Source organism: Vipera berus (assembly GCF_964194415.1).
Source record: "Vipera berus genome assembly, chromosome: 3".
Lineage (NCBI taxonomy): Eukaryota > Metazoa > Chordata > Lepidosauria > Squamata > Viperidae > Vipera > Vipera berus.
In genome coordinates this window covers 7,272,000-7,286,461 of record NC_138204.1, presented here as the reverse complement: position 1 = coordinate 7,286,461, position 14,462 = coordinate 7,272,000, and the positions used below count along the sequence as shown (strand labels likewise).

The 14,462-nt window shown below is 43.3% G+C and overlaps 1 protein-coding gene across 3 annotated transcripts in view; it reads right to left on the bottom strand.

The window, feature by feature from the left end:
- KCNQ2 (potassium voltage-gated channel subfamily Q member 2) overlaps nucleotides 1-14,462 on the bottom strand; it is a gene marked incomplete at both ends in the record, with an annotated part of 120,649 nt that overhangs the window by 19,900 nt on the left and 86,287 nt on the right. For 2 of the 3 annotated variants that reach the window (XM_081323740.1, XM_081323741.1), the window contains one exon: nucleotides 12,945-12,978. In XM_081323740.1, the coding sequence (XP_081179866.1) occupies nucleotides 12,945-12,978 (34 nt within the window). Of the gene's footprint in view, nucleotides 1-7,936; nucleotides 7,991-12,944; nucleotides 12,979-14,462 lie in introns of all 3 variants that reach the window. The other variant, XM_081323739.1, reaches the window with a different exon arrangement.

The window sequence follows — 14,462 nt, the reverse complement described above, 5'->3', positions numbered from 1 at the left end:
GACATTCAGAGATACACTCCTACTGCAGGTTTTCCTCTGACTTGATTCAAACACGCCTGATGTGATTGAAGACCTTTTACAAAATCATCTTGATCCTCACAAACACTAGCCAGTCATACTCTTCACCAGTTCTAAACGCTGGTTTGCTTTCCTGCTATACAATATTGACTTCGCTTCCTAGTTGTAAAAAAAAAGGAGTATAGAAAAATCTATAATATAGAGAGATCTACACTATTTAGGACAGCTTTTTCCAACCCCCCACCCCACCCCACTCTCCTACATCCCCCATAACACCCAGCAAGCCCAAATCTTGAGGGCAGCTTGATTATAAACCTATGATTGCTCACAAAGCTGGTTTGAACTCTGCTGTCTTCCTGGGGATTCCATAACTGGCTTTGGATAACCAATCCAGGGAAAATGACTGACAAACCATAGGTCACTAAATTGGACTAGCGTGCAATGAACATCCTTGCTTGCCAAAGTCCTCTCTTTTATTTCTTACCTCAGGGTGCAGGCGGGCTCTGAAACAAGACATCATGCTAGTATCATGTGACCTCATTTACCGATATTACAGTTAAAATCCTGGGAATTTCCAGGTGGGTGGACTTCAACTCCCAGAATTCTCATCCATAGTCACGCTGACTGTGGAATTCTGGGAGTTCACGTCCACCCTCCTGGAAATGCCCAAGGTTAGGAAACCCTCAGATAAGGGAAAGATCATTTCTCAAGGCACAAGTCTTGCATGCAGAAATCCCTAGCTTTACTGCCTAGCCTTGTTAATTTGAACACACTGTCAGGGATCCAAGGATGCTAAAATCCATGCTTTTCAGAATCCAATTTGGATTCTTAAAATTTCCCCTCTGACTGGGAAATCTGGAAGTTGCACAAACATCCAGAAGACTCGAAACTGGAGTCCCCTTACGACCCACCATTGAGCCGAAAATTTCTCCTGCTAAATGAGACAGTTAAGTGAGTTTTGCCCCATTTTGCAACCTTTCTTGCAACGGTTGTTAAGTGAATCACCGCAGTTGTTAAGCTAGTAACCCGGTTGTTCAGTGAATCTGGCTTCCCCATTGACTTTGCTCGTCAGAAGGTCACAAAAGGGGATTACATGACACCGGGACACTGCAACCGTCGTAAATAAGAGTCAGTTGCCAAGTGTCTGAATTTTGATCATGTGACAAAGGGAATGCTGCAACGGTCATAAACGTGAAAAAGGTCATAAGCCACTTTTTTTAGTGCCATTGTAACTTTGAATGGTCACTAAACAAATAGTTGTAAGTCAAGGACTAGCTGTACCTAATGTCACATTAAGCGTCCTTTAGCCAGATAGCTACAATCTGAGCTAAATAGCTACAACATTGAGGTAGACTTTGGAAAGATGGTGATATTGGAAAGCACAAGTGAATGAAGAGGAAGACAAAAGAAATGAAGCCTAAATTAAAAGAAGTTTTAATTTATGCAAAGCTTTTTTTTTGCATAGACACTTTGAATAATATCTCTCATGGGGCCAATAAACATTTATGTGTATTAGGTTTGTGTATTAGTGTGGATAAAAGTACTTACAGGGGAGATGTGACAACTTAAGTCACAGTTTGTCAACCTTGGCAACTTGAAGGTGTATAAAATACAATAGAATAAAACAGAATAGAATATGGAATGGAATGGAATGGAATGGAATGGAATGGAATGGAATGGAATGGAATAGAATAGAATAGAATAGAATAGAATAGAATAGAATAGAATAGAATAGAATAGAATAGAATAGAATAGAATAGAATAGAATAGAATAGAATAGAATAGAATAGAATAGAATAGAATAGAATAGAATAGAACATATGGAATTGAATGGAATGGAATGGAATGGAATGGAGTGGAGTGGAGTGGAGTGGAGTGGAGTGGAGTAGAGTAGAGTAGAGTAGAGTAGAGTAGAGTAGAGTAGAGTAGAGTAGAGTAGAGTAGAGTAGAGTAGAGTAGAGTATATGGAATGGAATGGAATGGAATGGAATGGAATGGAATGGAATGGAATGGAATGGAATGGAATGGAATAGAATAGAATAGAATAGAATAGAATAGAATAGAATAGAATGGAATGGAATGGAATGGAATGGAATGGAATGGAATGGAATGGAATGGAATGGAATGGAATGGAATGGAATGGAACGGAACGGAACGGAACAGAATAAAATAGCAGAGTTGGAAGGGATCTTGTCGGTCATCTAGTCCAACCCCCTGCTCAAGTAGGAGACCCTATACCATTTCTGACAGATGGCAGTCCAGTCTCTTCTTGAAAGCTTCCAGTGATGAAGATCCCACAACTTCTGGAGGCAAACTGATTGTGCTCACTGTCAGAAAATTTCTAGGCTGAATCTCTCCTTGATTAGTTTCCATCCGTTATTCCTTGTCTGGCCTTGTCTGTGTGGAGTTCAACTCCCAGAATTCTCCATGGCTGGGGAATTCTGGGAGTTGAAGTCCACATATCTTCAAGCCACCAGCATTGAGAAACACTGACTTAAGTTACAACATTAGGAAGATTTGCAGCATCATTTTTAGTGCACTGTATGGGTAACCTAGGCAAAATATTTTAAAAGTATTATTTTTCTATAAGTTGTTATTTTATGGCTTCTGGTATTATACCAGTCGCCTATTTTCCACAAGACATGATTTCTAATGATCCTATCTCATGCCTCATGCCTGTCATCTTTGATTCCTAAACCTGGTGAGCATAAAAGAACTTCATGGGGCTATTTCACACTGTGAATTAAGTGAATTGCATAACGGAAAAACTGCATAATGTAATACAGGTAGTCCTCAACTTATGACCACAATTGATCCCAACATTTCCATCGCTCACCGAAACGGCCGTTAAGCGAGTTTTGCCCCATTTTACAAGCTTTCTTGCCACAGTTGTTAAGCGAATCACTGCAGCTGTTTCAGTTAGTAACACGGTTGTTAAGTGAATCTGGTTTCCCCATTAACTTTGCTTGTCAGGTTGCAAAAGGGGAACACGTGACCAAGGGGGACACCGCGGCTGTCATAAATACGAATCAGTTCTCAAGTATCCAAATGCAAATCAGGTGACCCTGGGGATGCTGCAGTGGACATAAGCGTGGAAACTGGTTGTAAGTCACTTTTTTCCCAGTGATGTTGTAACTCTGAACCAGTCACTAAACGAATTGTTGTAAGTCAATGACTACCTATAATTGTTCTCAGAAAATTTCTCCTTAATTCTAGGTTGAAGCGCTCTTTGATCAGCTTCCATCCATTCCTCGATGTCAAAAAAAAAGTGGAAGAATACATCCATAGGAATAGAGGAAATGGTGTGTTTTTTTTAAATCCCATTTATATCCCGCCCTTCTCCGAAGACTCAGGGTGGCTTACAATTTAAAGCACAAATCAATGTGCTTAGCAATAGCCTTCATTCTATGTATATGCCTGCTTAATAGGGCTTTCGCCCCCCCCCCAAGCGGCATTATTACAAAGTCAGCTTAATTGCCCCCAACAATCTGGGTCCTCATTTTACCTACCTCGGAAGGATGGAAGGCTGAGTCAACCTTGAGCCAGCTCCTTATTTAAAAATATCCCAGGGAATGTTTGGAGAATGCCATTTGTGTTTAAGAATATGAAAAATGGTGACGCCTACTGCTAACTCTCTTTGGAAATGAAAGCCATTTATGACGGTCGCAGCGTCCCAGGGTCATGTGGTCCCCTTTTGCAACCTTCTGACATGCAAAGTCAATGGGGAAGACAGATTCGTTTAATAACCGTGTTATTAACCTGTTTAGCAATGGAAATTTTGGGCTGTGGCTGTAAGCCGAGGACCACCTGTAGCCACTGAGAATGTGGCCGGGATAAACTGCTGAGAGGGACAAAGCGAGAGGGGAGCAAATATTATGAAACAGAAGCAGGTGCTACTGAATCTGCAATACATTAGAGGTTTGCAAAGACATTTTATTTTCGCTCGAATTTAATAAATTGGCTGACGAGCCCGGGTAATTAATTGCAGCTTTCAACAGTTCTGAATTTCTCCTTTGTTCTTGTTGCTGAAGTGCAGCTTTGTGGTGGTTTGACGAGTCAAACACCATTTTATTATATTCTGTTGCCATTTGCGAAAAAGGAAAACATCTTTCCTCCCGCCTCTAATGCAAAATGCATATAGTTCCAAGATTTTAACAGAGGAATTGGCACATTCCTGGCAGATGGCTGAAGGAGATTCACAAACCTGACAAGCATACACGGACACACAAATAACATAGCATAGAGCTGGAAGGGACCTTGGAGATCTTCTAGTCCAGCCCCCTGCTCAAGCAGGAGAACCTATACCATCTCAGACAGGTGATTGTCCAGTCTCTTTTTTAAAACCTCCAGCGATGGAGCGCCCACGATTTCTGGGGGCAAGATGTTCCACTGGTTTATTGTCCTCACTGTCAGGAAGTTTCCCCTTAATTCCAGGTTGCTTCTCTCTTTGATCAGTTTCCAACCACTGTTTCTCATCCTCCCCTCTGGTGCTTTGGTGAAGAACCTGGCCCCCTCTGCCTTGTGGCAGCCCCTCAGATCCTGGATTACTGCTATCGTGTCTCCCCTATTTCTTCTTTTCTTTAGACTAGCCCAACCCAAATTCAAAGATTCTAGGACACCCTCTCCCAGCCATGCCAAGAATAAATTTAAGCTTTGATTATGCTGGCTTCCTTTCTATTATTTAGAATAGCCCCATCACCATTTTGCCTCTGTCCCTGTCTAAGGAGATTCTCAGTCATCCATGGTTGTGCCAAAAGGCAACTAGAGTTTGTTTTTCCTTGAAGACGTTTCGCTTCTCATCCAAGGAGCTTCTTCACTTCTGCCTGAAGGGCGGAGGATGGAAGCATTTATATTCCTTGCAGTCATCTGGTCATTAGCATAAACCTCCAAGTGGCCTCAACGACTCTCAGAAAGAGTGCTAACAACCAGATGACTGCAAGGAATATAAATCCTTCCATCCTCCACCATTCAGTCAGAACTGAAGAAGCTCCTTGGATGAGAAGCAAAATGTCTTCAAGGGAAAACAAAGAACAGTTGCCCTTTTTAAAAAAAAAAAAGAAACAAGAAAAGCACCTTTGTAACGTAGGTCCTTCTTGCTATAACATTAAAAAAATGACAATAAAAAAATTAGGTAGGTATATTTTAGAGAGAGAGAGAGAGAGCTTCTGTCGTTTTCAGTTAATCTGGGATGCCTTCAGGAACCAAGCTGGATTTCCAAAATGGACACTCATCAACCAATCAAGCATTTGTGACTATCTCACAGGGCCTTGCACCAACAGGTCCACCCTCAACTGAAAAAAACAAAAACCCGCCACACGGAGGGAAGAATTAGCAGCTGAAGCGCTACCAGATGTGCATCCTAAGAGTGTGACTTTTACAGAAAGGAAGGAGCTTGGTCACAATAGTTTTTTTAGATCTCGTCAAAGTTACGGGGCGCACGTTTTCCTTACCAATCACGTCAGGTGAAGCAAGCTGATTTAACTCTCTCAGAGTCAACCAGATAACCAACACTGCATGATCTGACAACCATGTCCGAACCCTGGTTTGCCACAGCTGAAGTCATGCCCAATTCCCACTAAAGGGGGACCTGGCAGTTAAAGTAAATTCAGACTAATGTATCTCTTCCTCCTTAGTAGAAGTAAGAACGGGGGTCCCCAAACCCTGGACTTCATCCCACTACTGGTCCACAGCCTATATGAAACTGGGCCGTACAAGCGATAGGCTGGGGCGCACACGCGCAGCTACACTAACATAAGTGGTGCCCCCAAGGCTTCTCTTCTTGTGTGAGTGGAGCTGCGTGCGCACACTGTGTGCCGGCCTGCTGCTAGCGTGGCCCCAGTTCCCCTGTCCTCCTCCCTCAGCCAGGCCACCAAGCCACCGGCTCCCGAAGCTCCAAAAGCAGAGCCGTGAGAGCACAGGCTGAGTGGGATGAGAGGGCTGTGGTCATTGAGACTGCCTGCGCAAGACACCCAATCCACTTTCGGGGCATCGGGCAGCCTCGGTGCATCTGAAGGAGTGCGAAAACCTCGCCCGCAAAGACTTCTCTGCCCTTCAGGTGAACGATCTGGTGCTGCTTCAGGCCTTCAGTCCCTTTGCAAAAGCTTTTGGTGCAGAGAAGCCTGAAGGGGCACAGAACCGCACCCCAAAGACTTTTTGTTCTATCTTGCATGAGTGAAGCTACACGCACCCACGCACCCACGCCAGCCCACCGCTTGTGCAGCCCAGTTCCCCTCCTCCCCCACTCAGCCGGGCTGTCAAGCCACAAAGGTTGGGGACCATTGTGCTAGAACAGGGTCCCTGACACCCCCCAGTCCGTGGAGCAGTACCGTGCCGCGGCGTGCCAGCAACCGGTCCAGACAAACAAGCAAAGCCCCATCCGCGCGATGCAGGCAGCACACAAAACCATGCAACCTCCGGCCTGCAGAAAAAACTCTCTCCACTGAAACAGACCCTGGTGCCCAAAAGGTTGGGGACCTCTGTGCTTGAAGATCCATAGGAGGGAAAAGCCCTCCATTTTTTAGCTTCTAAAACAAGAATTATCTAGGGCAGAGGTAGGCCATCTTGGCTCTTTTATGACTTGTGGACTTCAACTCCCAGAATTCCTGAGCCAGCATGGCTCAGCTTGGAAACCGCTGCCTTTCCCCTCAGCATGGCTGGCTCAGGAATTCTGGGAGTTGAAGTCCACGAGTCATAAAAGAGCCAAGGTTGCCTACCCCTAGCCTAGTCCGTGACTTACCATTACAATTGGGATCACAATTTCAGTTGTTAAGCAGGGCAGCTGTTAAATGAGTCACGCCTGATTTTATGAACCTTTTACCATTCTTCTTAAGAGAATCACTGCAGTTGTTATATGAATCACAAGGTTGTTAAGCAAATCCTGCTTCCCCCGTTGATTTTGCTTGTTGGAAGCTAGGTGAAAAAAGCGCAAATGATGATCACATGACCCCTGAGGATGCTGTGATTGTCATATTGTGACATTGCCAAGTGTCCAAATTTTGGTCATGTGACCACAGCGTTCTGCAACAGCTCAAGGTGTGAGAACTAGTCACAAGTCACTTTTTTCAGTGCTGTTGTGACTTTGAATAGTCACTAAACAAATGGTTATAAATTGAGGACTTGCTGTATTGGAACTACAAAAGCATAAAAGAACAAACTTTCCCTTTAATACAGGGGGTTCTTGGCTTACAGCAGCTCATTTAGTGACCATTCAAAGTTACCACAGCAGTGAAGACCCTTTTTCACACTTAATGACCACTGCAGCATCCCCAGGGTCAGGTGATCCAAATTCAGACGCTTGACAATTGACTCATATTTATGACGGTCGCAGTGTCCCGGAGTCATGTGATCCCCTTTTGTGACATTCTGGCATGCAATGGGGAAGCCAGATTCGCTTAACAACCGTGGTACTAACTTAACAAGTGCAGTGATTCACTTAAGAACTGTGGCAAGAAAGATTCATAAAACCGGTGTGTGTGTGTGTGTGTGGAAACACTCATTTAACGAATGCCTCACTGAACAACAGAAATTTTGGGCTCAATTGTGGTCATAGGTCGAGGACAACGTGAATTACGCGGCAGATCAGAGTGCGGCGTTGTTGCTTTGCAAATTAATACCAGTTGTCCTTGAACCCTTAAATGTTTTGCTTTTCTCCTGCCTGGAAAACATTTTTTGCTAAGTTACACTCCCCGAAGCAAATCGGCCTCTTTGGCAGACCCTGCATTTTTTCCGTCTGCCGGGAAGAGAAAGATGCTGCCAACGTCTTTCACTGAGCACAGCTCACCTCTATTAAGCAGATGAATGGGCAGAACAGAAGGTAGCAAGAAAAGAAAAAAAGACACAGAGAGAAGAGAGAGAGAGAGAGAGAGAGAATGAGCGTGCAGCTTTGGATCGGTTCGGTGCAAAGCGATTGCTGTGGTACCTAGAGGTTCTTGAGCAGCATCCACAAAAAGATTTTCTGCACGAAGTGGCTTGACTGGAAATGAGGGGAGAGTAAAAAAGTTAGACCAGATGGCTCCTACCCAAGCAGACACGTTTTCTAGAAGCAAGGGGGAGGGCTATGTTGAACCGAATAACAGAGTTGGAAGGGACCTTGGAGGTCTTCTAGTCCAACCCTCTGCTCAAGCAGGAGCACATAATATCAGACAAATGGTTGTCCAATCTCTTCTTAAAAAAACTTTAGTGATGGAGCACCCACAACTTCTGAAGGCAAGTGCTCGAGAAATTCCTCCTTAGTTCTATCTAGGTTGCTTCTCTCCTTGATTAGTTTGTATCCGCTGTTTTTTGTTCTGCCTTCAGGTGCTTTGGAGAATAGCTTGACCCCTTCTTCTCTATGCAGCCTATCAAATATTCAACCAAACCCAACAAAACCTCAAGTAAAGCTAATCTTGATCTTAACTTCTGTTCATTACTTCAATCCAAAAATGAAATAGATTTAAGTTAAATTAATTAATTAAAATATATGATTAGATTAGATTAGATTAGATTAGATTAGATTAGATTAGATTAGATTAGATTAGATTAGATTAGATTAGATTGGAAAACATGCAGAAGCAATTTTTACAAACAAAAAAAAAGCCTCTATGTCTTAACAATTTATTTCGAGAGACCTAATAAGAGGTTGTTATTTGGGATTACAATATGGAAATTTATTAGCAGTGTTAGTAGTAGCCTAGTTTGCAATTCTTCTTTAACTGATTTATGCTTTATTTTTTTCCCAAAAAAGATAGTAATTGCCTCTAAAAATTAGTTAGATTAAAGCACCCCCAGGATCCTGGAAAGAGGTATTCCAGGGAAGTTGGATGATGTACCCCCAAAAGTGGAAATTATCAAATAGCTAAAATACATTCACACTAGGGATTGTTTTTAATACAGAGGGAGTCAGAGAAGCACTAATTTAATTTTCTATTAAATTACCCATTCCCATCCCGATACTTCTGGATTCATTCGATTTCACTCCAAATATTCTTAGCCAGCATGGCTTCATCTATTACAGAGGTGTCGAAACTAAGACCTGTGGACTTCAACTCCCACAATTCCCTAGCCACCCATGCAACCTAGAGAATTCTGGGAGTTGAAGTCCACAGGTCTTAAAATTGCCTAAGTTGGACACCCTTGCTCTACAGGATATTCCGTATCTTTTACAAAGCATCTGGCTTGGCTCAAGGACCATCATGTTATTTCAGGTAACCTGTTCTAATAGATTCTAGAAAGCATCAATCTAGAGATCCACATCAAATAATTTATGATACCAGCTTATCTTCATAGCACACCAGACCAATGAGTCAGGCTATCTAATTTGGCCAGTCCTTATGAGTATATTAAAATGCTCAAAAAGCAATAACCAAAATAAAACCAATTTTGTCAAAAGTGTTTTTGTTGTTGTTTTTTTGTTTTGAGGACTGCATTTGTGGACTGGAGCTTCACCACCAGCTGGTCTTCACTTCACCCATTGTTCACTTCCTGCACAGAAGATTCCAGAAAGTGGATCAAAACCTTGTTTATGTCTAGAACAGGGGTCTCCAAATTTGGCGACCTTAAGGCTTGTGGATTTCAACTCCCAGCATGGCTGGCTCAGGAACTCTGGGAGTTGAAGTTCACAAGTCTTAAAGTTGCCACATTTGGAGATCCCTTGACCTAGAACAGGGGTCTTCAAACTTGGCCCTTTTATGACTTGTGGACTTCAACTCCCAGAATTCCTCAGCCAGCATGCCTGGCTGAGGAATTCTGGGAGTTGAAGTCTACAAGTCATAAAAGGGCCAGGTTTGAAGACCCCTGATCTAGAATCAAAACAATTTCTCCACATCTATTAAAATTCTGCGTATATTTCAGACAGACATTTGTCTAAGAGCTGAATAGGAGATGCCCACATACGTGTACGCACGACTAAAAGTTTGGAGAAAACGAAACACTGCCCACACTTTTCAGCAGGAAAGGGAACCGTGCATGGCAATGAACCTTTTGGAGGCAGTCCTCAGCTAACAACCCGCAATCAAGAACAAAATTTCCTATGCTAAGTGAGGCAGCAGCCAGGTGAATCGTGGCTGATTTTTCAACCTTTTTTTGTTGTTGTTGTTGCTATGGTTAGGTAAATCACTGCAGTTGTCAAAGGAATCAGCTGGTTGTTAAGTGAATGTGGTTTCCTGTGACTTGGCTTGTCAGGGAGTTGCAGAAACTGATCACATCACTCTGGGACACCTCAACATCATAAATACACGCCAGTTGCCAAGCATCCAAATCCTGATCACGTGATCGCAGGGATGCTGCAATGGTATAAGTGCGAAAAATGGTCGTAAGTGACTCTTTTCAGTGTCATTGTAAGTTCAAACAGTCGCTAAATGAGGTTGTAAATCGGGGACTACTTGCAGTGGATCATCTATCATGATTATCCAGAGATGATCACCTAACAAGACTGCAGAAGGTCCATTCTCAATCAGAGTAGGGATGGAAGAGTCCTTAGAGGTCTTCTAGTCAAGGGGTCCTCAACTTTGGCAACTTTAAGACTTGTGGACTTCAACTCCCAGAATTCCTCAGCCAGCTTTGCTGGCTGAGGAATTCTGGGAATTGAAGTCCACAAGTCTTAAAGTTGCCAAGGTTGAGGGCCCCTGTTCTCGTCCAACCCACCGCTCAAGCAGGAGACCTTATACCATTTCAGACAGGTGGCTGTCTTGTCTTTTCTTAAAAACCTCCAGAGATGAAGCACCCACAACTTCTGAAGGCAAGCTGTTCCACTGGTTAATTGTCCACACTGTTAGGAAGTTTCTCCTTAATTCCAGATTGCTTCTCTCCTTGATTAGTTTCCATCCATCGTTTCTTGTCTTGCATTCTGCTGCTTTGGAAAATAAGACGACACACACACACACCCCTCTTCTTTGCGGTAGCCCCTCCAGTACTGGAATACAGCTATCCTGTCACCCCTAGTCCTTTACTTTAGACTAACCATACCCAATTCCTGCAACCGTTCTTCATATGTTTTTGCCTCCAGGCCCTTAATCATCTTAGTTGCTCTTTTCTGCACTTTTTGCAAAGTCTCGACATCTTTTTGGTAATGTGGTGACCCAAAATGGATCTCTCCATCAAGACTAGCCAGGATCAGGTCAACAGATAGTCTAAACTCTTTCTATGACTCATCCAGTTTTCCCCAGAAAGTAGACAAAGTGATCAGAACAATCAAGAAAGAGGTGGGGATGGTGCCTTCCTATCCCATGGTAAAATTGAGATTCCAGAAACCATGGGGATGCTGCCAGGGTTATAAGAGTGAAAAACAGTCATAAGTCACTTTTTTAGTGCCGTGATAATTTCAAATGGTCACTAACCGAATGGTTGTAAGTCAAGGACTACCTGTAACTAGATAGTCCTGATCTGTCACTGTAGCTAAGTTGAATCTATATGCAATGCACTAGCATCTTCAAGTCAGGGCAGAAAGAGGCAAATTAAGAATATTAAGAATTTTTATCTTGAAGAAGTCTTGACTTTAGCTTACAATCTTTGGAGGTATAAATGCAGCCTGCTTACTGACTCAACACCTTCCAGAGTCACTGAGATAGAACACAGAATCATAGGATTGGAAGGGAGCTAAGAGGCCTTCTAGTCCAGCCCCATGGTCAAGGCAGGTGTCCTTCTACCATCACAGACAACGAATCTCCAAACTTTTCTTGAAAACCTCCAGCCATAGAGCACCCACAACTCCAGGAAGGAAACTATGTTGAAGTCCGCACTTTCTTAAAGTTGCCAAGTTTGAAAAACATTGGGCTATACCAGGGATAGACAACCTCGGCTCTTTTATGACTCGTGGACTTCAACTCTCAGAATTTCTGAGGCAGTCTGGCTCAGGAATTCTGGAAGTCCACGAGTCATAAAAGAGCCGAGGTTGCCTACCCCTGGGCTCTACCCACTGAGCCTTCATTCGACCCACTGTTCATGAATGCTAGAGACCTAACGGCAGCCATTTTGCCCGATCCACATTTGAAGCGGTTGAGCTGCTGTGGCTCCACCTCATGTTACCGTGGGTTCAGACGAAAGCCTGACTGGAACTAGGATTAGTTCTATTAGCAAAGCTGCCTCCCATAGATATTTAGGCCTTTCGCTTGAACTAAAACCTGCAGTCTGATTTTCAGCACTCCGCCAACCATCACCCAACGTGGAAGGCGGATAGTCAGGGGACCCTAGGTGCTTGGAACAAAGTTGGCAAGGAACTGATGTAGCCGGAGAGAACCCTGCCTTTCTTTGCTCAGAAACGGGGACGCGTGACAAATGTTGGTGGTTATATGAAAGTCCTTTCTTTCACTGTTGTTGGGACCAAAAGAAAGGTAAAGAGATACAGGTGAGGGAAGAGAGGATTATGGGAAATGATCACCATTTCGTTGTCACTTCGGAATCGCCTTTCCCAGCCTGGTGTTCTCCCACTGAGCAGCACTATAACTCCCATCCTTCTTCAGCCACCATGATTATGAGCTGAAGACAGATGGGGCACAGCCCAACACACCTGGAATACAACCACTTGGGGAGCCTGGTTTAAGTCCTTAATTTAGGGAATCGAGACCCATTATGCCAGCTCTCCTACAAGGGCTGGATCTTCCTTGTACTTTTTCATTTTTGATAATGCAGTGCCAGATCTCAGCAGTAATCTGGAGGCGGCTGCAGAACCTGTGTTACAACTCCCCCCTGCTAAAAGTCGTATTGTCACGGGAAAGGCAGAAAAAGAGGATCAAAGACCCACTGCTACGGGTTGTCCATACACGGCATGTGGACATGGTTTCCTAGCACGAGATGCGAGCGGGTTGAACATTCACAATGTTTGTTTGAATGGCTCTCAGATCCTTGTTGCTAGGATGCATCACACACATGACATAAAGAGAACGGGCACACCGACATAAAAAGAAAGAGAGTGAAGTGGAAAGGCATAAAGGATAAATTTTGGTAAAATATACAGACCTTGGAGATGATTCTGGCTGTTGTTCTTTCCTTAAAGAGAAACAGAAGTATTTTTATTTATTTTATTTTAATTCCATTTATATCCCGCCCTTCTCCGAAGACTCAGGGCAGCTTACAAGCTTAGCAACAGCCTTCATTCTATGTATATGCCTGCTTATTAGGGCTTTCACACACACCCCAAGCGGCATTATTACAAAGTCAGCTTAATTGCGCCCAACAATCTGGGTCCTCATTTTACCTACCTCGGAAGGATGGAAGGCTGAGTCAACCTTGAGCCTGATGGGACTCGAACCTGCACTAATTGCAGGCAGCTGGTGTTATTTAAGGAGGCATTAGCCCACTGCTCCACCAAGGCTACAGTAAGTATGTTATTCATTCATTCATTCATTCATTCATTTACTCACTTACAGATAGCCCTCAGCTTACATCCACAACCGTGCCCCAAATTTCTGTTGCTAAGCGAGACATTTGTTAAGTGACTTTTGCCCCATTTCACGACCTTTCTTGCCACAGTTATTAAGTGAATCACTGCAAGTGTTAAATTAGTAACATGGTTGTTAAGCGAATCTTGTCAGAAGGTCGCAAAAGGGGATCACATGAGCCCAGGACATGGCAACGGTCATAAATATGAGTCAGTTGCCAAGCGTCTGAATTTGGATCATGTGACCACGGGGATGCTGCCACATTCATAAGTGTGAAAACTGGTCCTAAGTCATTTTTTTTCAGTACCAACTGCAACTTTTGAGTGGTCACTAAACAAACTGTTGTTAAGTTGAGGACTTCCTATATTTATTAAATTTCTATGCTGTCCATCTCATTGATCCAGCGGCTTACCGTAAGATAAAAAGTAAAAAAAAAAGTAATACAAGTCAGTTAAAATTAGAAGAATTAAATAGAAATTTGAGCAATGAAGCCACGTCTGCAGTGAGGAAAAACATGAATCAGGAACTCCAAACAAAACTGAGTAACAAAACAGAGGAAAGACTTATAGGCTCATGCAAAGAGGGTCTACACCAACTCGCTCCCACCATCTTACCGCCAACTCACCATAGCACAAGTCTCCATGGGACAACGTAACGTAAGAAAGCTGTTGTCTAGATTCATTCGTCTCTTAATATTATTAGTAACATTATTAATATTATTAATAATAATATTATAGTTATCTCGTATTGAGTTGTCCCATGGTGACTTGTCCCACTGCAAGCTGGCCATGGAGAGCTGGCCACAGCGAGTTCTTCTATTCCAGTGCAAAGATACCCCCCAAAAAAGACCCAAGACCCAAACGGGTTAAGACAAGATAACCTTTATTGTCACTTTTTTGTGTGAACACACTGACACACGTTAAAAAAATGCTCTCAAAAGAATCCACCCAAGGTAACATCACTATCCGGAACAGAATGCTTTAACCAATTGTCTGTTGCAATGATGACACAGCAGTTTCTCACCAGCAGCAAACTCCGCCCCCCGGGTTGTTCTTAAATCTAGCTTCATGTAATCCATTTTAGGCTCTAAGG